This window comes from Bos grunniens, chromosome 7 (genome assembly GCF_055505025.1).
Source record: "Bos grunniens cultivar Pamir isolate PY7600 chromosome 7, Bosgru_T2T1.0, whole genome shotgun sequence".
NCBI classification, from domain to species: domain Eukaryota; kingdom Metazoa; phylum Chordata; class Mammalia; order Artiodactyla; family Bovidae; genus Bos; species Bos grunniens.
Window position 1 is genome coordinate 17,670,088 of NC_141171.1, and position 22,946 is coordinate 17,693,033.

Consider the following 22,946-nt stretch of genomic DNA (forward strand, 5'->3'; position numbering starts at 1 on the left):
GTGAATCACGCTAATGATAGAGTTCCCTGTTCCTCTCAAGTACTGCCTGATTCACTGCTTAACTCATAGTAGACACTCAAGAGTGAAGAGTGAAGCGAAAGTTGCTCAGCCATGCCTGACTCTTTGTGACCCCATAGACTGTCCATGGAATTCTCCAGGCCAGAATACTGGAGTCGGTAGCCTTTCCCTTCTCCAGGGTATCTTCCCAACCCAGGGATCAAACCCAAGTCTCCCGCATTGCAGGCAAATTCTTTACCAACTGAGCCATCAAAGAAGACCAGTAGATACTCAATGGGAATTCAAATCCATGTTCTTCTACTTAATAACTGTGTCTCTCTGGACAACTGACTTTACCTCTCTGAGCCTCAGTTGGATCATTCCTAAAATGAGGACCATAACCCTTACTTCATAGGATCATCAAATAAAGTTCTCCGTTAATTGAGAAGGTAAAAAAGAAGATCAGACTCTCTATACTTTCACAGACGGCATTTTTTAAGGTGAATCCCACTTAGCAGCTGCAATGGTAGCTTCCCAAAGAGTTGGTGCACTCAGAATGCTCTGGGCAGACCCCATGGGAAAGGCATTCATTAATATCTGAAGAGCAGTGGAGGAGAGTGAGCAGACAAAACATTGGTTGTCTAAAGTTAGAACACACATTCCTAACAATAGGAGCTGTCCACCAAAGACCCATGCCTGAGAGTCTGAGCCCCTTACCTCTACAGGTGAAATGACCTCGCTTTCCTGGGATCCAGTTATTTCCAGTGGGAGAAGAGAAACCAGTCATACAGCTGCACCTATATCTCCCAGGCAGATTTCTGCAGATTGAGTTAGGGCCACATGGTGTGGGACTTTGAGAGCATTCATCTATATCTGGAGAGAAAAAGAGAGTTACAAATCTTCTTCAAATACAGTTTGTATTTTCCAAAGATGGTTGAAACAATGCCTTCTATTTCATATACCCTTAATTTAATGCCCTTTTTTGGTACTCCTTCTATCAAGCAGTGGGGTCTATATCTCCTCTACTTAAATCTGAGCATACTTGTGACTACGGTGGTGGTGACACTAAGTCACTGAAATTACCACGATAAGTCATCAAAATATCACACACTTCCACACCTTCTCTTGAGATGCTCATGCTTGACTCAATTGCCATACTGTGAGGAAGCTCAATAAGCCATGAAAAAACAGCTCTCATGGAGAAGAGCTAAGACCTCCAGCTCACAGCCCTGCAGAGCAACCAGCCAACAGCTATCACCAGCTTGCCAGCCTTGTGGGTGAGCCTCCTTCAAAATGAATCCTCTAGCTCCCAGTTGAGCCACTTCAACTGACACTGTGTGGAACAAAGTCAAGCCATTGTCAGTGAACTCAGCCCAAGTAGAAGATTCATTCAGGAGCAAAATAAATGATCATTGGTGTTTTAATGCACGAAGTTTGCTGCTACCCAGAAATAGATAACCAGAACATTTTGCAAACCCATTATACAAATTTACTCATTGAAGTGCCAATAGAATTGTGCAGTCATGGTACCATGGGGTGAAAAGAAAAAAAAAGGAAAGTGAAAGTCACTCAGACATGTCCAACTCTTTGTGACCCCCTGGAGCCTGCCAGACTCCTCTGTCCATGGAATTCTCCAGGCACTTCTACTGGAGTAGGTAGCTGTTCTCTTCTCCAGGGGATCTTCCTGACCCAGGGATTGAACTCAGGTCTCCTGCATTGCAGGCAGATTCTTTACCATCTGAGGGGTGGTCCTCCCCTAATTTCCTTCACCCCTGCTCTGCCAAATCACCCTAAATAAACACTTTCTATGCACTTGTCATGCAAATAGTAATGTTCATTCAAGCCTTAAGTAATGAAACATTAGAACCACCTAATTGTCCATCAACTGCAGGGTGAGTAAGTCTAGAGCTGGCATAAGGAATAAGGTAGCACATTCCTTCATTTGACAAGGAACTATAAAATATTCACAATGTATTAGGTACCACAGGTCAAAGACAGAGTAGATAAGGTTCTGATGTAGTATCCACCATTTTCTAGATGGGAAATGTTGCTTCTATCCTTTATCTAAAAACAAGAGCCCAAAAGGCTGCTATGTTTACTGAATAACCCATAAACTGTAGCCCAAAGATTTTTTTTAAAAATGTTTGTGCAGATGGCCAATAGACACATGAAAAAATACTCAACATTGCTAATTATCTGAGACATGCAAACCAAAACTACAATGAGGTACCACCTCACACTGGTCAGAATGCCCATCATTAAAAATTCTACAAATAATAAATGCTGGAGAGAGTGTGGAGAAAGGGGACACTTACACACTGTTGGTGGGAATGTAAATTGGTGCAACCACTATGGAGAACAGTATGGCAGTTCTTCAAAAAACTAAGAACAGAATTGCTTATGATCCAGCAATTCCACTCCTGGGCATATACCAGGACAAAACTATAATTCAAAAAGATACATATACCCCAATATTCATAGCAGCAGTATTTACAATAGCCAAGACATGGAAGTAACCTAAATTTTCATTGACAAAGGAATGGATAAAGAAAGTGTGGTACATATATACAATGGAATATTACTCGGCCAAAAAAAAAGAATAAATAATACCATTCGTAGCAACATGGATGAACCTAGAGATTATACCATGTGAAGTAAGTCAGACAGAAAAGTACAAATACCATATGACATATGTGGAATCTAAAATATGACACAAATGAATTTATTTACAAAACAGAAATAGACTCACAGATATACAGAACAGACTTGTGGTTGCCAAGGGTGGGGGCAGGTAGATTGGCAGTTTGGGATTAGTAGATGCAAAGTATTATATATAGGATGGATAAACAAGGTCCTACTGAATAACACAGGGTTAGGGTTAGGTTATTGAATATCCTATAGTAAACCATAGTGGAAAAGAATATATATAATGCCTGAAACTAACATAATATTGTAAATCAACTATATTTTAATAATAACTAATTTTTTTAAGAAAAGGATGTTTGGAGCTCCCTGGGAACTATAATAATGGAAATAAATTATTAAATGGAAATCTTGTTCAGAGCTCAATATACTATCGCCCATGAATCAAATCTGAACTGTCACCTGTTTGTATAAATAAAGTTTTATTAAAACACACCTCCACTCATTCATTTATGTATCACTGATGGCTGCTTTTGTACTACAACTGGAGTATTGAGTACTTAAGAGAAAGATCATAAAACTGTAGTCTCCAAAATACATACTATCTGGCCCCTTACAGAAATAGATTGCAGACCCTTGCAAATTATGTCAAAGGCATGGTCAGACCTTTACTGTCAAGAGGAGAGTTTGGGTCTAAATATAAGGAATATAGACCAAAAATTTAGCCCATTCTAGAAATTATTTTAGTTTCTATTATTTATATTAATAGTAGCTCTTGGGACTGTACATGTGCCTAGCACACTGCATACATTACTGTATTTAATCTTCTCAAATATCCTTTAAGGTAGGTACTCTTATACACCCATTTCACAGATGGAAAGATTGAAGCTTAGAGAGATTAAATACATTTCCCCAATGTCTCACATCTGGAGTGTGACAAATAGGTAAGTGGTTGAGAGACTGCCATTAAACTCAAAAAGAACTGGATTTGGATTCCAGTTCAATTGTTCAATGACCCTAAACAAGTCATTTTAGCCCCCCACACCTCAGTCTTCTCATCTGTACAATGGAGATCATCACAGTGCCTATACTATGTGAAAATGCACATAAAGACCTTCACTCGGGGCCTGGTATTCAATACATATTAGAAATTACTTGCATGAAGAGGTGACAGGAAGAAAATCAGTGTTTATTTCTGTATATTGACATACAGCATAATTTTCTTTCTGTTTTATTGAGAATTTTTTTGCCAGGTCTTAGTTGGCAGCATGCAGGATATTTAGTTGCAGCATGTGGGATCTAGTTCCCTGACCAGGGATTGAACCCCAGTCCCCCTGCATTGGGAGCATGGCATCTTAGCTGGACCACCAGGAAGTTCCTCTTTTTTTATTCTAACACTTATCTCTAAAATCATTAGAGTTTTTAATGACCAGGAATTATTTTTATAATAGAAAGAAATTAAGAAAGAAAGAGAGAGATGGGGGAAGGAAGGAGGAAGGAGAGGCAGAGGAAGGAAGAAAGAAAACAATGCTTGGGGATACCTACCTACATCTGCTGCCCAGCCAGCTTCTATCTGATTTTACTACCAAATGCTGGGGAGGAGAGGAGGGTTTGATGGGGCATGAACTCACCTTTGCATTCCACTCCTGGGCCCTTAAATGTCTTCAATCCATTGCTGGACAGAAAGCCTCTTTTGCAAGAGCAGTAGTAACTTCTTGAAGTGTTGGTGCAGGTTGCATACGCCGGACACATGGTGGTATCTGTACATCCATTCCCATCTAGGCAACGGAGAAGAAGGAATTTGGGTTAGAGCCCTGAGTGGAGCAGCAAGGGAGAGGAGGAAGGTTGATCCCTGGCTTGGAAAAATCTCCTGGAGAGGGGAATGGCTACCCACTCCAGTATTCTTGCCTGGAGAATCCCGTGGACAGAGGTGACTGGCAGGCTACAGTCCATGGGGTCACAAAGAGTCAGACATGACTGAGTGACTAACACAAACACACACACACAGAACAGTATGGAGATTTCTTTTTTAATTAATATATCTATTTTATTACTTTACAATATTGTGGTGGTTTTTGCCATACATTGATATGAATCAGCTACAGGTGTACATGTGTCCCCCATCCCGAACCCCCCTCCCACCTCCCTCCTCATCCCATCCCTCTGGGTTGTCCCAGTGCACTGACTTTGAGTGCCCCATTTCATGCATCGAATTTGGAGTAGTCATCTATTTCACATATGGTAATATACATGTTTCAATGCTATTCTTTCAAGTCATCTCACCCTCACCTTCTCCCACAGAGTCCAAAAGTCTGTTCTTTATATCTATGTCTCTTTTGCTGTCTCGCATATAGAGTCATTGTTACATTCTTTCTAAATTCCATATATATATGTTAATATACTGTATTGGTGTTTTTCTTTCTGACTTACTTCACTCTGTACAATAGGTTCCAGTTTCATCCACCTCATTAGAACTGATTCAAATGCATTCTTTTTAATGGCTGAGAAATATTCTATTGTGTATATGTACCACAACTTCCTTATCCGTTAATCTGCCAATGGACGTCTAGGTTGCTTCCATGTCCTGGCTATTATAAACAGTGCTGTGATGAACATTGGGGTACACGAGTCTCTTTCAATTCTGGTTTCCTCAGTGTGTACGCCCAGCAGTGGGATTGGTGGGTTGTATGGCAGTTACATTTCCAGTTTTTTTAAGAAGTCTCCACACTGTTCTCCATAGTGGCTGTACTAGTTTGCATTCCCACCAACAGTGTAAGAGGGTTCCCTTTTCTCCACACCCTCTCCAGCATTTATTGCTTGTAGACTTTTGGATCGCACCCATTCTGACTGGTGTGAAATGGTACCTCATTGTGGTTTTGATTTGCATTTCTCTGATAATGAGTGATGTTGAGCATCTTTTCATGTGTTTGTTAGCCATCTGTATGTCTTCTTTGGAGAACTGTCTGTTTAGTTATTTGGCCCATTTTTTGATTGGGTCGTTTATTTTTCTGGTATTGAGCTTCATGAGCTGCTTGTATATTTTTGAGATTAATTCTTTGTCAGTTGCTTCATTTGCTATTATTTCCTCCCATTCTGAAGGCTGTCTTTTCATCTTGCTTATAGTTTCCTTCATTGTGCAAAAGCTTTTAAGTTTAATTAGGTCCCATTTGTTTATTTTTGCTTTTATTTCCATGACTCTGGGAGGTGGGTCATAGAGGATCCTGCTGTGATCTATGTCAGAGAGTGTTTTGCCTATCTTTTCCTCTAGGAGTTTTAAAGTTTCTGGTCTTATGTTTATATCTTTAATCCATTTTGAGTTTATTTTTGTGTATGGTGTTAGAAAGTGTTCTAGTTTCATTCTTTTACAGTTGGTTGACCAGTTTTCCCAGCACCACTTGTGAAAGAAATTGTCTTTTCTCCATTGTATATTTTTGCCTCCTTTGTCAAAGATAAGGTATCCATAGATGCACAGATATATCTCTGGGCTTTCTATTTTGTTCCACTGATCTATATTTCTGTCTTTGTGCCAGTACCATACTATCTTGATGACTGTAGCTTTGTAGTATAGCCTGAAGAAACCAGGAATAAAACGACCATATGACCCAGTAATTCCACTACTGAGCATCGACCCTGAGAAAACCATAATTCAAAAAGACACATGTATCCCAATGTTCATTGCAGCACTATTTACAATAGCCAGGACATGGAAGCAACCTGGATGCCCCATTGACAGATGAATGGATAAAGAAGTTGTGGTACTTATACGATGGAATATAACTCAGCCATAAAAAGGAACAAATTTGAGTCTGTTGTAGTAAAGTGGATGAAACTAGAGCCTGTTTTACAGAGTGAAGTAAGTCAGAAAGAGAAAAACAATATCATATATTAAAGCATGTGTATGGAATCTAGAAAAATGGTGATGATGAACCTATTTGCAGGGCAGGAATAGAGATGCAGACATAGAAAACAGACTTATGGGCACAGCAGAGGAACGAGAGGGCGGGACAAACTGAGACGGTAGCATTGACATAGGTATGCTATCATGTGTAAAATAGATAGCCAGTGGGAAGCTGCTGCCTAGCACAGGGAGCTCAGCTCAGTGCTCTGCGGTGTCCTAGTTGGGTGGGATGTGGAGAGGGGGCCCCAAGAGGGAGGGGATATATGTGAAGCTGATTCACTTCACTGTACAGCAGAAACCACCATTGTAAAGTCATTAGACGCCAATTTAAAATTTAATTGATTTTAAAAACTATGAAAATTATGGCTTTTTGTTACTAAGGTCTTGAGAGCCAGACTCTTTGTCACCTACAACATGCCTTGTTTATTTCCCTTCCCTGCACAATGCCTCAGATTCTATCTTTCTTCTCATTTCCAGCTTCCTCTTTCATCTGCAGAGGCAAAACTTCTCTTTGCAGATTTCCGGTGTATTACCACTTGTGATCTCTCAACGCTGAGTTTCCTATTACTTTCCTCTAGCTCTACCTCTCATAACTCAAATCCATCCCAAACCAGAGTAGCAACACCGTCAGTCCTGTGTGACCTGTGTCAGCCTTCCTGGCTCATCTTCGACCTGGTCCCGCTAGCCACGTTCACCTTTGCTCAGTTCTCCAAATTTTCTCTGGTCTGCAGATCCTGCCAGAATCAGGCGAGCCAATTCCTTGCAATAAATCTTTACACATATTTATATGTGGGCTTCCCAGTGGCTCAGACGGTAAAGAATCTACCTGCCAATGCAGGAGACCTGGGTTCAGTCCCTGGTTTGGGAAGATCTCATAGAGGAGTGCATGGCAACCTACTCCAGTATTCTTGCCTGGAGAATCCCATGGACAGAGAAGCCTGGTGGGCGACAGTCCATGGGGTTGCAAAGAGTCAGACACGATTGAGCGGCTTTCACTTTCACTTTTATTATCTCTGCTCCTTGCTGTTAATAAACATACTCCCTTCTGAAATGCTCTGTGTCTGGAAATTCTTTTCCAACATGCGCTCGGACTGCCATGACAGTTGCCATGATCATGAGCCCTAAATCCAAAATTCAGACCCAGGAAGGGCGATTCCACAGCCCATCTTGTGACAACTCCACATGGAGTTGAATCCTCACTTTGGTGGTACTAGTGGTAAAGAACCCATCTGCCAATTCAGGAGAGGTAAGAGATGCAGGTTGAATCCCTGGGTGGGGAAGATCTCATGGAGGAGGGCATGGCAACCCACTCCAGTATTCTTGCCTGAGAATCCCATGGACAGAAAAGCCTGGTGGGCACAAAGAGTCGGACATGACTAAAGCGACTTAGCACACACGCATTACACTATACATAGTAATCAGGTGACAAAACCAAGAGATGGAGGCACTTGCCCAAGGTCTAATTGCCTTCAAGCTGGGGGAGTCTCTTACCAAGACTCGACGATGACCGCCGTGGCCGTTCATCTGCAAGAAAAGAAGAGTCAGTAGATTTTTTGAGAGCTGGCCACGCCCCATTGTCTCAAACCAGGTTCCTTGTTTCCCTGGGCACCAGTGATCACGGTGGTGAGTTGTGAAAGTGGGAGTGGAGATGTAAAGAGGAAAACCCAGCCTCTTCCTGAGGATTTACGTTCATCAGGTAGGTGGAAGGAACTCCTCATGAATTCTTCACACCTTGCCAGGTAACAAAGGGTGGATACCAATGTTCATGGCAGCACTATTTATAATAGCCAAGACATGGAAGTAACCCCTGTCCATCCACAGATGAATGGATAAAGATGTGGTACATATATACCATGGACTATCACTCAGCCATAAACAAGAATGAAACAATGCCATCTACCGCAACAGAGATTATCATACTAAGTGAAGTAAATCAGAGAAAGACAAGTATCATATGACATGGCTTATATGTGGAATCTTTAAAAATATAATACAGACAAACTTATTTACAAAACAGAAATAGACTCACAGACATAGAAAACAAATTTATGGTTGCCAAAGTGGAAAGGGGATCAGGGAGAGATGAACAAGAACTTTGGGATTAGCTAATGCACACCATTGTATATAAAATAAACAACAAAGACCTATTATACAGCACAGGGAACTATATTCAATGGCTTGTAGCAACCTATGATGGAAAAGAATATGAGAAGATATATACGTATCTCTCACTTTTCTAGACACCTGAAACTAACACAACATTGTAAATTAACTATACTTCAATTTTAAAAACCAGTTTTTAAAAAGGGGTACATGTGCGCTAAGTCACTTCAGTCACGTCCAACTCTGTGTGACCCTATGGACTGTAGCCCTCCAGGCTCATCTGTCCGTGATATTCTCCAGGTAAGAATACTGGAGTGGGTTGACATGCCCTCCTCCAGGGCATCTGCCCCACCCAGGGATCCAACCTGTGTCTCTTACGTCTCCTTACCTTTCTGGATCTGCAGGCAGTTTCTTTACCACTAGCACTACCTGGGAAGCCCTTAAAAAGGGGGTGGGGGAATTCCCTGGTCCAGTGGCTGAAACACTGCTTCCATCGCAGGAGCCACAGGTTTAACCCCTGGTGGGGGGACTAAGCATGCTGTGCAGTGCAGTAAAAAAAAAAAAATTTTTTTTTAAATGGGTAGGGGGGCTAACGGCCATTCCCCCTTTCACTTTACCTAACTGGCATCCCATCTCACACTGTCTCGCTGGCCTGGAAGCACTGCTTGACAGACTTGGGAGTATAACAGCCTCTGGTGTGATTCATACTCCAGAGCTCCTGGCAGGATCAGGCTGTGACAGAAACTTTCCTGAAATATCTTCTGAATGACTTGTTCTTCCCCCTGCTCAATCCCTGTTCCCCTTCCTCCCCTACAAGTGTCTCCTGGGAGCCCTCCCTTAGTAAGTTACTCACAAGAATCCTCATCTCTGACTCTGCTTCTTTGGAAACTAACCAAAAGCAGGTGCTGGTCCTGAAAGGGATGACAGAGGATGGTTGGATGGCATCACCACCTCATCGGACCTGAGTTTGAGCAAGCTCCTGGAGGTGGTGATGGACAGGGAGGGCTGGCGTGCTGCAGTCCATGTGGGTCACAAAGAGTCGGACACGACTGAGCAACTGAACTGAACTTTATTTCCTTTTTTATTGTAGTTGATTTACAATGTTGTATTAGCTTCTGGGATATAGTAAAATGATTCATATATATACATATATGTATGTATATATATTCTTTTTCATTATATATTATTTCAAGATACTGAACATAGTTCCCTGTGCTATACAATAGGACCTTGTTGCTTATTTATTTTATATATAGTGCTGTGTATCTGTTGTTTCATTTGCTTTCATCTTTTTCTAAGAAGATAATAATTACTTATTGTAAAAAACTCAAACAATGCAGAAGTATATAAAATTAAAAGTGAAGATTTCCCTGTGCTCCATTCTTATACCAAGAGATCACCACTGTCAAAAAGAGTGAATACTTCCAGATTAGGTCCTGTTCACAAACTCAGTCATGTAAATATGTTAAATATGAATAAATGTATAAATTCACACAATTTTCTTAATGTGAATGGTATCATGCAATATACAGTCCAATACAGTAGATGACTGTTTATTCTGAAATCTATTAAAATTAAGTAAAATGAAGCATTAATTCTTCAGTTACACTAGCCACACTCCAAGTTCTCGGGAGCTCCACTGACTAGTGACTACTGTAGATCTAGAACATATTCACTGAAAGTTCTTTTCAACCACTCTGTTCTGCTTATAACTTTTTTCTCCATGCTACAGTAAGTCTTGCAAACCAAGAGCAGCAAAATTTGCCAAATGTTGAAGTTGGGCAATATGTACATGGGAGTTTTTTATACTATTTTTCCTACCTTTGAATGTTTATTTCTATAATTTAAAAAAAGTAAGAAAATAATGTTTTGGGCAACTTGCCAAGTCAGTTCACATGACTGAACTCATGCTTTCCAACAGCTGCCTAGTATTGCATTAAAATGGGCTCTAACTGTGCCAGAGATAGCTCAGTAGCCCAAGATCAAACAAAAACTCCACACTTTCCTTTCTGTGGTGTAACATTGAGAGTAGAAGGCAGCTACCCAGCCATGGACTACATTTCCCAGCTCACCTTGCATCCAGATATGGTCATGTGACCCTGAGTGGAAGTGACAAGTGTCACTGCTAAGCCTGGGTTTTAATAACGTGCTTTCTCCACTATCTGCAGAGACTCCAAGGCACTAGTGTGGCTGAGTCACAAACAGAAAGCATCTGGGTTCCTGAATCAGCTCATGTAAGAAAACCACCCACTAACAAGAGATATCCTCATTGGACTCTTGAACAAACAAGAATTAAATTTCTTTTTCATAAGCCACTGATGGGGGTATATTTGCTGCAGTAGCTTGGGGTACTCTAACAAATGCAACAAGTTTTCCAGCCAGTTCCCAGGGGTAAATATACATTCGTTTACTCCAGTGTTGTTACCATGCTTTACCAATGGACAGAACACCTCATTCAGAGTCCGTACTTCACAGCTGCAAGATCCCACAGGCTTCCCCTGTGACAACACCCACACATCATCTTGGTAGGAACAAGAGTAGGGTGAGAAAATTTGAAAGATTAACTCTTCCTACAATATAGACTGAGTTTCCCGAACAATGCTGAACCAGAAAACAGACACTGACAACATTAAGAACTGACAGTGTTTCTCTTCCTGAATCCAGCAGGAGCTTGTGTGGAAGATGAGAATACTTAACAAAGCATCCAAAAATGCATTTCTTTTCACATTGAGTTGTAGTTTGATAAAACTCCATACGCATTCCCATGGCACCACCATTTATGAAGCCAGATGATTGACAAAGTTACCTCTTTGGGTTTAAGCTTCACAACATTCCTATGGGATAGGAACCCTTGTTACCTGTATTCTGCAGCTGAGGAAACTGAAGATCAGAGAGGTTGTGTGACTTGCCTGAGGTCACACAGCAATTTTAAGGTACAAGGAAAAGAGCTCAGGTGGGAACCTGGACAAGGGATGTTATCCCTTTCTTGGCCACTGACTAGCTCGTGGCAAGTGTCCAGCAGTGGTGCAGCCTCCTGGGACAGAAGTGTGTCCTCCCCACCACATTGGGCACATGGAGTCTCTTTGTCCAACTTACGCCTTGTCATTGATCCCAGTGTGGGTAATGTGAGCATTCCCCAGGTGTATATACCACAACACCCTGTGAAGAAAGAAAAACACCATGATGCATCAAGAAGTTCTTTGGACTCAACCTGAAAAATTACTCCTGGACTGGTCTCATAGAAGCAGGGCTTTTTAAAATATTTATTAGTTTATTTGGCTGTGCCAGGTCTTAGCTGCAGTACACCGGATCTTTGATCTTCACTGTGGCTTGCAAACTCTTTAGTTGGGCCATGCAGGATCTAGTTCGCTGATCAGGGATCCAACCTAGGTCCCCTGCATTGGTAGCTCAAAGTCCTGGGCACTGGACCACCAGGGAAGTCCCTAGAAACAGGTCTGATGAGCCTAAATGAAAGCCCCGGCTGAGTGACAAGCATGAGTGATTATACAGTCTTCACAGCAACCATTCCTGCTTTCCGGCACTTCATCTTTTTTTTCACTTTGTTTGTATTACCTTCATTTCCTTTTCAACTACAAAGAGTTCCAGCTTATTTTCAAAAACATACATTTTTTTTTTTCTGGGCTTTGAAATGGAGCAAAACCCTACAGTCCTTGTGCCTTCCCCCAACCTCCATGTCCTCTGCCTGCCTTTTATCTGTGGAAAATTTGAGTTAAAGGATAAGTTCAATCCAAGAAATGAGAACAGGCAGAAACAAAGGAGAGCAAATAATGATTAATGCAGTCATCAAGCATAGTCAAAGACTTTCAGTTCCTTCTCAAGGGCTACAGACAATTTTCTGAGCCACAGCCTGTGAGCTGTCTTATTCTGAAAGCCCCACCAGGTAGAGAAGTTAACCACATGAGGGCCAGACAGTACCCATGGCATAAGCTGCCACAATTCTGAGAACTGGCCTCAAAGAAATGGAAATAAACTGATCCTGGAACTGAAGACTGACTGTCCCTAAAACAACTCAAACTCTTTAGGGTCACAAAGAGTCGGACACGACTGAGCGACTTCACTTCAAAACAACCAAGATGACCAATCTGAAGATGACTGTCAAAGACGACCGCGCTGTTTCTGCGTGTAGCCTCCTCCTTCTGTCCATGAAAACTCTTGTCCCACTGACTGCCAGTGTAGGGGAGTTGGCCTTTGGGCAGATGTCCGCCCTCCCTCCTCAGTTGCCAACACTGAAATAAAACAAACTTTCTGCCAGCCTGGCCTTTTTACTGGCTTTTGAGCAGTGAGCAGCTGAGCTCACCACCTTTCTGTAACAGGCTGTAAAACTCAAGTTTATGAACCAATAAAATCAGAGTTATAAGGCAAAATAGAAAACGTAGACCAACACAATGGAAGTCCACCTTCTAAGTTCTCAGGTTCCAACCTGTATCTGCCTCAGGGAGGTTTATCCTTACACTTCCAGTTTATTTCATGCCAGAGAAGGAGGCTCTACAACTTTTACGCAAAGAAATTTCAATGCTTTAAAACTATAATCATGTTTCAGTGGTTGTAATTACTTAAATAAAATTACTAACTTAGAGCTTGGGTTTCTCTATCTGTTCAAGTTTTTTTTTTTTCTAAAACATACATTTAAACAATCATTCTCAAAGGGAATAACCTCTAGTCAAGGCTATGGTTTTTCCAGTGGTCATGTATGGATGTGAGAGTTGGACTGTGAAGAAAGCTGAGCGCCGAAGAATTGATGCTTTTGAACTGTGGTGTTGGAGAAGACTCTTGAGAGTCCCTTGGACTGCAAGGAAATCCAACCAGTCCACTCTGAAGGAGATCGGCCCTGGGATTTCTTTGGAAGGAATGATGCTAAAGTTGAAACTCCAGTACTTTGGCCACCTCATGCGAAGAGTTGACTTATTGGAAAAGACTCTGATACTGCGAGGGATTGGGGGCAGGAGGAGAAGGGGACAACAGAGGATGAGATGGCTGGATGGCATCACCAACTCGATGGACGTGAGTCTGAGTGAACTCCGGGAGTTGGTGATGGACAGGGAAGCCTGGCGTGCTGCGATTCATGGGGTCGCAAAGAGTCAGACACGACTGAGCGACTGAACTGAACTGAACTAAAAAGGCAAACCTTGGCTCTTGTAAAGAGATGAAAAAAAATCTTGCTGTTTTATGTATAGAACACATACATATATGCATATAATATATAAATAAGTATATAGTATATCCATAGAGCTGCCATGTGTTAAGTGTTAGTTGCTTAGTCATGTCTGACTCTTTGTGACCCCATGGACTATAACCCACTAGGCTCCTCTGTCCATGGGATTCTCCAGGGAAGAATACTGGAGTGAGTAGCCATTCCCTTCTCCAAGGGATCTTCCCTACCCAGGGATCAAACCCAGGTCTCCTGTATTGCAGGCAGACTCTTCACGATTTGAGCCACCAGGGAAACTCATAGTATATCCATAGTATTAAATTGGATGGGAGGGTAAGATGATTCTTAATTTTATTTTGGCCATGCCGCTCGGCACAGGGGAATCACAGTTCACCAACGAGGGATCACACCGGGGCCCTCTGCAGTGGAAGCACAGAGTCTTAACCACTGGAGCACCAGGGAAGTCCACAATTCTTTTTTTTTTTTTTTTAATGTCTAAAAGGCAGTTCAGCTACTCCAGCATTAAGCTCTTCTCTGTCACCACCACTACCACCATCATAATCACATCATCTTCATCATCACCACTACCACCACCGTATCTTTGCCATCGTCGTTATCTTCAGCATCACCACTATCACCACCACCACCACCATCATCACTACCATCATCACCACTCTTTGCATATTAAGGGCAGAATTGGAGTGCTAGTGGCCAGCACTACTGCTGACACTTCAAAGAACAAGTCTGCAGTTTAGCACTTGAGGTCCACAGGCGACCTGCTCCTTCTAATGCAGCCTGCCAGTCAGCAAGTCCCAAGGAACCTAACTCCCACCTTTCTTATTTTTTTTTTTTTTTTGAAAGTCACTCAGTCGTGTCCGACTCTTTGCGACGCCATGGACTATACAGTCCATGGAATTCTCCAGGCCAGAATACTGGAGTGGGTAGCCTTTCCCTTCCCCAGGGGATCTTCCCAACCCAGGGATTGAAGCCAGGTCTCCTGCACTGCAGGCAGATTCTTTACCAGTTGAGCCACAAGGGAAGCCCAAGAATACTGGAGTGGGTAGCCTATCCCTTCTCCAGGGGATCTTTCCTACCCAGGAATTGAACCCAGGTCTTCTGCATTGCAGGTGGATTCTTTACCAACTGAGCTATCAGGAAGCCTTATCTTTAACTGAAATTCTCTTGCCCTTTAATTATTTTAGAGGCAACAAAGCATCATGTTTAAGCATATCAGCTCTAGTGTCAAAATGCTTGGGTTTAAAAATTTGTTATAAGAGGACTTCCCTGGTCATCCAGTGATTAGGACTCCAAGCTTCCAATATAGGGAACTCAGATTCAATCAGGGAAGTAGATCCCTGGGAAGTAGAAGGTGATGGCACCCCACTCCAGTACTCTTGCCTGGAAAATCCCATGGACAGAGGAGCCTGGAAGGCTGCAGTTCATGGGGTCACTAAGAGTCGGACACAACCGAGCTACTTCGCTTTCACCTTTCACTTTCATGCATTGGAGAAGGAAATGGGAACCCACTCCAGTGTTCTTGCCTGGAGATTCCCAGGGATGAGGGAGCTTCGTGGGCTGCCGTCTATGGGGTAGCACACAACTGAAGCGACTTAGCAGCAGTAGCAACAGATCCCATGTGCCGAAATCAAAAAAGATTCTACATGCCACAACTGAGACATGGCGCAGACAAATAAATAAATAAATATTTCTGTAAAAAAAAAAAATCAAACCCAGAAAAAGCTGACATCTGAAGAAAAAGAACAAGGTTGACTCCATCTCACTGTTCTTCAGAAATAGCTTCCCTGACTTCCCCCTTCACATAATCCCTAGTCACACTCTATGGCAATTTCTTCCCTAGCAATTGTCATTCCCTGAAATGCTTTTGTTTATTTGTTATTTGGAGCAGCAGAGTTTAGAAAAAAATTGCAGGCTCTGCAACAAGGTTGTTAGTGTTAGTTGCTGGGTTGTGTCTAACTCTTTTCGACCCCATAGACTGTAGCCAACCAGGCTCATCTGTCCAAGGAATTCTCCAGGCAAGAATACTGGAGGGGGTAGCCATTCCCTTCTCCAGGGGATCATCCCAGCCCAGGGATCGAACTCGCATCTCTCACATTGCAGGCAGATTCTTTACCATCTGAGTCACCAGGCTGCCCAGTTTTAAATCCTGGCTGTAACCCCTTACTAGCTAAGTGGGCTTGGGCAAGTTATTTCATCTCTGTTGCCTCATTTTTCTCCTTTGTAAAATGGGATTTTACATGACCTGATATCAGAGGAATTTAGTGAAGGTTGAATGCAGTCTGTTTGAGGAACTTAGAAGGTTGCTATTACCGTCAGAGGTAATATTTCCTTTCTTCCTGCCTCCTCCTGCCGATATGTCAGCTTCTCAAGGGCAGGAACCTTGTCTGTTCATTCACAGCTCTATCCCTGGTGCCTAAAACAGCACCTGGCACATAGTAGGTGCACAGGAAATACATGCCAAATGAAGGACTGTAACAAAACCCTTCCCTGATGGATGAATCCCCTGGACTGACTTTTTGGTCAAAGCTTCCCCAATGAAGTTGTACAGCATCCAGCCTAGAATCATGATGTCCTGGCTGGACAGTCGAGGTCCCCCGTCTTCCTCAGAGTCTGTTTCCCCCAGGCCTCCTATTCCACATCACACTCACCCCAAAAGAGGAGAAAACTGAAGCTCCACATCGTGCAGGTCCTGCCATTCAAAGAGGAGTACTTTCCCCCTGTTCCCAGGCTTTTCAACAACTGAGGGCGTGGAAAGAAGGGGAGGGCAGAGTGAGAATTGCTCAAGGCAGCCAGAGCATCACGCCCTTTTCTGCTGAGTTGCCTCTACTCAGAAAGGACACTCTGACAAGGCTCAAAGTCTTTCCTTTCTCCACAATGAAGATAAGATCATCTGGTTAGTGTGTCATTGTGTGGGTCTATCTCCCCCTCTCTCTCTTTTCTTCCCACTCACTTTTTCCTTACCCCTACCAAGATCTATCTCCCATCTCTCATCACCTTATTTTATTGCATGCATGCTAAGCTGCTTTAGTCATGTCCAACTCTTTGTGACCCCATGGACTGTAGCCCTACAGGCTCCTCTCACTGTGGGATTCTCCAGGCAAGATTACTGGAGTGGGTTGCCGTGCCCTCTTCCAGGGGATCTTCCTGACCCAGGGATTGAACCCGCATCTCTCGTGTCTCCTGCATTGGCAGGCAGGTTCTTTAGCCACTGAAGAAAGCCCATTTATTTTTTTGTACCCAATAATAAATAAGCTACCACTACCTAACCTCAAGGAAGCAAGCCCCAAACTCAAGGGTCCCCTCTCAACCTGCCCCATACAAACATCATAGCCATCAAGCATCAGACACTGTGTTAAACATGTTTCCAATAAAATTTAATTTCATCATCATTCAATGTAATATAGTAGGGATTCTTACCCCTGCCTATTTCACCAAAAATAAAAAGTACAATTAGAGTGGAAACCAAGGGCTTCCCTGGTGGCTCAGTGATTAAGAACCAACCTGCCAATGCAGGAGACAGGTTCCATCTCTAGTCCGGGAAGATCCCATGTGCCAAGAAGCAGCTAAGTCCATCCACCGTAACTACTGAGCCTGTGGCCTAGAGTCCAGAAGCTGCAACTACTGTAGTCCAAGTGCCTTACAGCCCTTGCTCCACAGCAAGAGAAGCCAGCACAGTGAGAAGCCTGTGCACCACAACTAGAGATTAGCCCCTGCCTTCCACAACTAGGGAAAAGCCTGTTCAGCAACAAAGATGCAGCACAGCCCAAAATAAATAAGTAAAATTACTTTTGAAAAATGGAAACCAAGGCTTGGAGAGGAGACGTGACTTGTCCAAGATTACCTGGACCCAAGATTTGAATCCAGGATCGTCTGACTCCAAGGTCTAGAGTTTTCACCATTTTACTTGCTTTCATTCCCCTACAATATCTGGTCACTGGACAGTGATACTCATATCCCATTCCTAGTACCATCCCCAACCCAGCACACACACACACACACACACACACACGCCATCTCATAAATATGGTGATCTAGGAATGTCTTAGTTCAGTTGCTCAGTCGTGTCTGACTCTGCGACCCCATGAATCGCAGCACGCCAGGCCTCCCTGTCCATCACCAATTCCCAGAGTTCACTCAGACTCACGTCCATCAAGTCGGTGATGCCATCCAGCTATCTCATCCTCTATCGTCCCCTTCTCCTCCTGCCCCCAATCCCTCCCAGCATCAGAGTCTTTTCCAATGAGTCAACTCTTCACATGAGGTGGCCAAAGTACTGGAGTTTCAGCTTTAGCATCATTCCTTCCAAAGAACACCCAGGACTGATCTCCTTTAGGATGGACTGGTTGGATCTCCTTGCAGTCCAAGGGACTCTCAAGAGTCTTCTCCAACAGCACAGTTCAAAAGCATCAATTCTTCAGTGCTCAGCTTTCTTCACAGTCTAACTCTCACATCCATACATGACCACTGGAAAAACCATAGCCTTGACTAGACGGACCTTTGTTGGCAAAGTAATGTCTCTGCTTTTGAATAAGCTATCTAGGTTGGTCATAACTTTCCTTCCAAGGAGTATGCATCTTTTAATTTAGGATCCCCCAGATTTAGACACTGAGACAAGGATTCTAGTGAAAGCATTGGGTTGGCCAAAAAGTTCTTTGGGGGTTTTCCATAATTTTATAGTTCATCAGAGAGGTGACCCCAGAAAACTCCAGCTGAGGATGGGGGAAGTGAGAGAGGGAAGGGAAAGAACATACAGTAGATGTTCTCAAGCAAGTTATCTAGTAGAAACTAAAACTTAAGGTGGCTGGGGACTTCTGGAAGGCAGCTTAGAGCACACTCTTCAGAGTTATCGCAACTGAGGGGCAAAGGAGTTGGGGTATTTATTCACCAGCTACTGTAAGTCACTGATTAAGGCTGTGTCAACCCCAGACTTGGGCTTCCCAGCTGGCTGAGTAATTAAGAATCGACCTGCCAAAGCATGAGACGCAGGAGACTCTGGTTCAATCCCTGGATCAGGAAGATCCCCAGGAGGAGGGAATGGCAACTCCACTCCAGTATTCTTGCCTGGGGAATCCCATGGAGTGAGGAGCCTGGAGGGCTATAGTCCATGGGGTCACAGAGAGTCAGACACAACCAAGCAGATGAGTGCACGCACGCACGCGCGCACACACACACAACCCAAGACCTGGCCTCCAAGCAGATAGAATGGGCTCCAGTTCATAACGTACCAATTGGTAACAAAATGCAGTGACTGGCAGGTGTTAGTCTAGCATGCCTTGAAGGATTGAGGGTCACGGGTGTGGGCAGGCTCCCAAAACATCTGCTCTAAGCTAAAACTGAGGTGCAAAGACCACCCCTGTGTTTTTGGAAGGACAGTTCCACTTTTATTTTTTAAACAGTTTTAATCCCACGGATGGAGGAGCCTGGCAGGCTGCAGTCCGTGGGGTCGCTAGGAGTCGGACACGACTGACTGACTTCCCTTTCACTTTTCACTTTCATGCATTGGAGGAGGAAAAGACAACCCACTCCAGTGTTCTTGCCTGGAGAATCCCAGGGACGGGGGAGCCTGGTGGGCTGCCGTCTATGGAGTCACACAGAGTCAGACATGACTGAGTGATTAAGCACAGCACATAGCCAATTAACAAACTATGTTGTGATAGCTTCAGGTGAACGACAAAGGTACTCAGCCATACATATACATGTACCCATTCTCCCCCAAGCTCCCCTTCCATCCAGGCTGCCACACAATATTGAGCAGAGTTCCCTGTGCTCAGTAGGTACTTATTGGTTATCCATTTTAACAGTGCGTGGAAATGCAGAGTCTTCACCACTGGCCCACCTGGGAAGTCCCCCTGCTTGTTTTTATATTCTCGTTTTTGCTCTGTGCAAGGCAAAATATCCACCTTGGAGTTACGATAACTGAAGCAGATTCATCAATGGTTCTGACCATTCATCAAGAGACCCTACATGGTGAGGCTGCAGTTACAAGCCCACAAAGTCCACCGAGAAGGAGAATAAGCAGAGCTGTGTCATGTTTAAGAGAGTTGGACACGACTGAAGCGACTTAGCATGCATGCATGCATTGGAGAAGGAAATGGCAACCCACTCCAGTGTTCTTGCCTGGAGAATCCCAGGGACAGAGGAGCCTGGTGGGCTGCCATCTATGGGGTCGCACAGAGTCAGACACGACTGATGCAACTTAGCAGCAGCAGCAGCAGAAGAAGAAGAAAAAGATAAACACAAGATTCTGGCATCAGATTGTTGGGGGTTCAGATATTGTCTGCACCACTTGCTGGTTATGTGTGATCCTGGGAAAGTTCTTTTTTTATTATTTTTATTGAAATATAGTTGATTTACAATTTGTGTTATTTCAGGTGTGTGTAGTAAAATGATTCAGATATATATATTCTTTTTTAACATTCTCTTCCATTATGGGTTATTACAAGATATTGAGTATAGGTCCCTGTGCTATAGAGTAGGTCTTTGTTGGTTACCTATTTTATATATAGTAGTATGTATATTTCAACCCCAAACTCCTAATTTATCCCTTTTCCCTCCTCCCCTTTGGTGACCGTACGTTTGCTGTTTATGTTGATGGGTCTGTTTCTGTTTTGTAAATATATTCATCTGTATGATCTTTTAGATTCTACCTATGACTGACATCATATAACATTTGTCTTCCTCTGATTTATTGTATTAATATTTCACTTAGTATGATAATCTAAGGTGTCGAGACCAGCTCGAAAATCAGGGTTTCCAAAAGCGTGATACGGCGAGAGAATGAGAAACGAGACACAAGAATGCAGAGAAAAGCGAGGATCAGGGGACCAGCATCGCTCCAAAGTGAAGGTGCCGAAACTGAAGTCAAGCCAGCTCTCAGCCATGAATGAAAGAATATGCAGGGAGTTAAACCAGAACTCGTGTGGCCTTCAGGGCCAAAGAACAAAATGATCATTAACCATTGAGTAATTAGGAAACAGTAATCAATAACTAATCAGTAACTAAGACTAATATTCTTATCTATAGATTTTCCACCAGATACGTAAAACATGTGACTCTGAGACACCAGTTGAGAAGCAGTCTGGGGTCAGTTTTCTGACCCCAGGATCATATCTTGTTTTCAAGATTATGAACTGTTTCCTCTGGACTTGTTCCAAGAGTCTCAAGCGTTATAGCATCCAGTTTATCATTATAAATTTCTCTTGCGGCCCTTGCCAGGGGCTGCTTTTCTTTTATTCTTCCTGTCTCCTACACTAAGTTCCACCCATGTTGCTGCACCTGGCATTTCATCCTCTTCATGGCTGAGTAATATTCCACTCTGGGCTTCTCAGGTGCTGCTGCTAAGTCACTTCAGTCGTGTCTGACTCTGTGCGACCCCATAGACGACAGCCCACCAGGCTCCCCCATCCCTGGGATTCTCCAGGCAAGGACACTGGAGTGGGTTGCCATTTTCTTCTCCAGCGCATGAAAGTGAAAAGTGAAAGTGAAGTTGCTCAGTCGTGTCTGACCCTCAGCGACCCCATGGACTGCAGCCCCCCAGGCTCCTCCGTCCATGGGAGTTTGCAGGCAAGAGTACTGGAGTGGGGTGCCATTGTGATAAAGAACCCACCTGCCAATGCAGGAGATGCAAGAGATGTAGATTTGATCCCTGGGTCAAGAAGATCCCCTGGAGGAAAGCACAGCAACCCACTCCAGTATTCTTGCCTGAAGAATCCCATGGGCAGAGGAGTCTGGCAGGCTACAGTCCATGGGTTGCAAAGAGTTGGACACGACTAAAGTGATTTAGCATACACACACACAATATTCCAATGTATAAACATATCACATCTTTATCTATTCACCCATTAATGGACATTTAGGTTGCTTCCATGACTTGGCTACTGTAAATAGTACTGCTATGAACATCAGGGTGCATGTATCTTTTGAATGTGTTTTTCTCAGATAAATGCCCAGGGATGGCATTGCAGGATCATATGCTAACTCTATTTCTTCATTTTTTAAGGAAACTTTCTACTGTTCTCCATAGTAGCTATGTCATTTACATTCCCACCAACAATGTAGGAGGGTTCCCTTTTCTCCACACCCTCTCCAGCGTTTCATTTCTCTCTGCCTCAACATTACCATCTATAAAATGGGCTTGATAATAGCAGGCTCTATCTCTTGGGGTTGAGGTGAGCATTAGAGGAGTGGCTGTGGCATTCTTAGAAGAGAGGCTGGCACACAGGGAAAGCTCCAAGTCTTGGCTGTTACTCTAATTCTTTGATATTCTTCCCTTCGAGGGGGAACCTAATCCTTCCCTTCTTGGGTATGAGCTGGACAGAGTGACTTGCTTCTAAAGATCAGAAAAAGGAAAGATGTGACATTGTGTGGTGTCCGAGGCATCTGAGATTGTAAGAGTTGTGGTGGTTTCCCCTCTTTCTTTCCAGGATAATCCACTGGGTGGGGTGGGGGAAGCTAGTTTATCATGTTGTGGGAACACTCACCACTGTGGAGAAGCCTGCAAGAGGGGGAGCTAAGATTCCAACCAATAACTTGACAATGATCTCCTAAGACCTGATCCAGCTCTATCTACTTAAGCCACCTTCCGACTCCCAACCCTCAGAAACTGCAAAGCAAATAAAAATGTGTTGTTTTAATGCTGTTACATTTGGAGAGCAACTTGTTACATAGCAAAAGCTAACTGATACACTTAGAAACAATAATCCTTGTCAGTTTTTTTTAAAAAGGACAATCATTACATCACAGGGTTTAAAGTTTAACGTGATAAAACCCTAAATCCTTCCTAACCAAAAAAAAAAAAAAAATGCTCAATACTATTAGTTATTATTGACATTATTATTATCCCACTGTGCCAAGTGGTCACAGTTATTCATCAAAGGTGTGGTCTCCGTAATGACTGAATTGGAAGTCAGCAATTTCATTTCAGGCAGGACTTTCCAGTATGTGTGAGCTGGTTTAGACCTTCCGAGTAGGGCAATAGAAGACATTTCGGCAAGGGAGTAACGGTCACGCTGGTATCTTACAACACTCACATTGTGTAGCATGGGTGTCAGGCAGGATGTGGTCATGGGTGGGGAGATGGGGAGAAGAAAAGGGTAATGACCTGGACTAGGGCAAGGG

At 43.2% G+C, this 22,946-nt stretch overlaps 1 protein-coding gene across 13 annotated transcripts in view; it reads right to left on the minus strand.

Moving 5' to 3' along the window:
• The window catches only part of LOC147368706 (uncharacterized), an 85,241-nt gene extending 68,657 nt beyond the window's left edge, over positions 1 to 16,584 (minus strand). For all 13 annotated transcript variants that reach the window (XM_086409752.1, XM_086409750.1, XM_086409744.1 and 10 more), the window contains exons 1-5: positions 16,478 to 16,584; positions 11,738 to 11,800; positions 8,030 to 8,062; positions 4,272 to 4,418; positions 715 to 870 (exon numbers count right to left, since the gene is read on the minus strand). In XM_086409752.1, coding sequence (XP_086265878.1) covers positions 715 to 870; positions 4,272 to 4,418; positions 8,030 to 8,062; positions 11,738 to 11,800; positions 16,478 to 16,508 — 430 coding nt within the window. In that variant the 5' untranslated portion in view covers positions 16,509 to 16,584. The remainder of the gene's footprint in view (positions 1 to 714; positions 871 to 4,271; positions 4,419 to 8,029; positions 8,063 to 11,737; positions 11,801 to 16,477) is intronic.
• Positions 16,585 to 22,946: the final 6,362 nt, after the last annotated feature.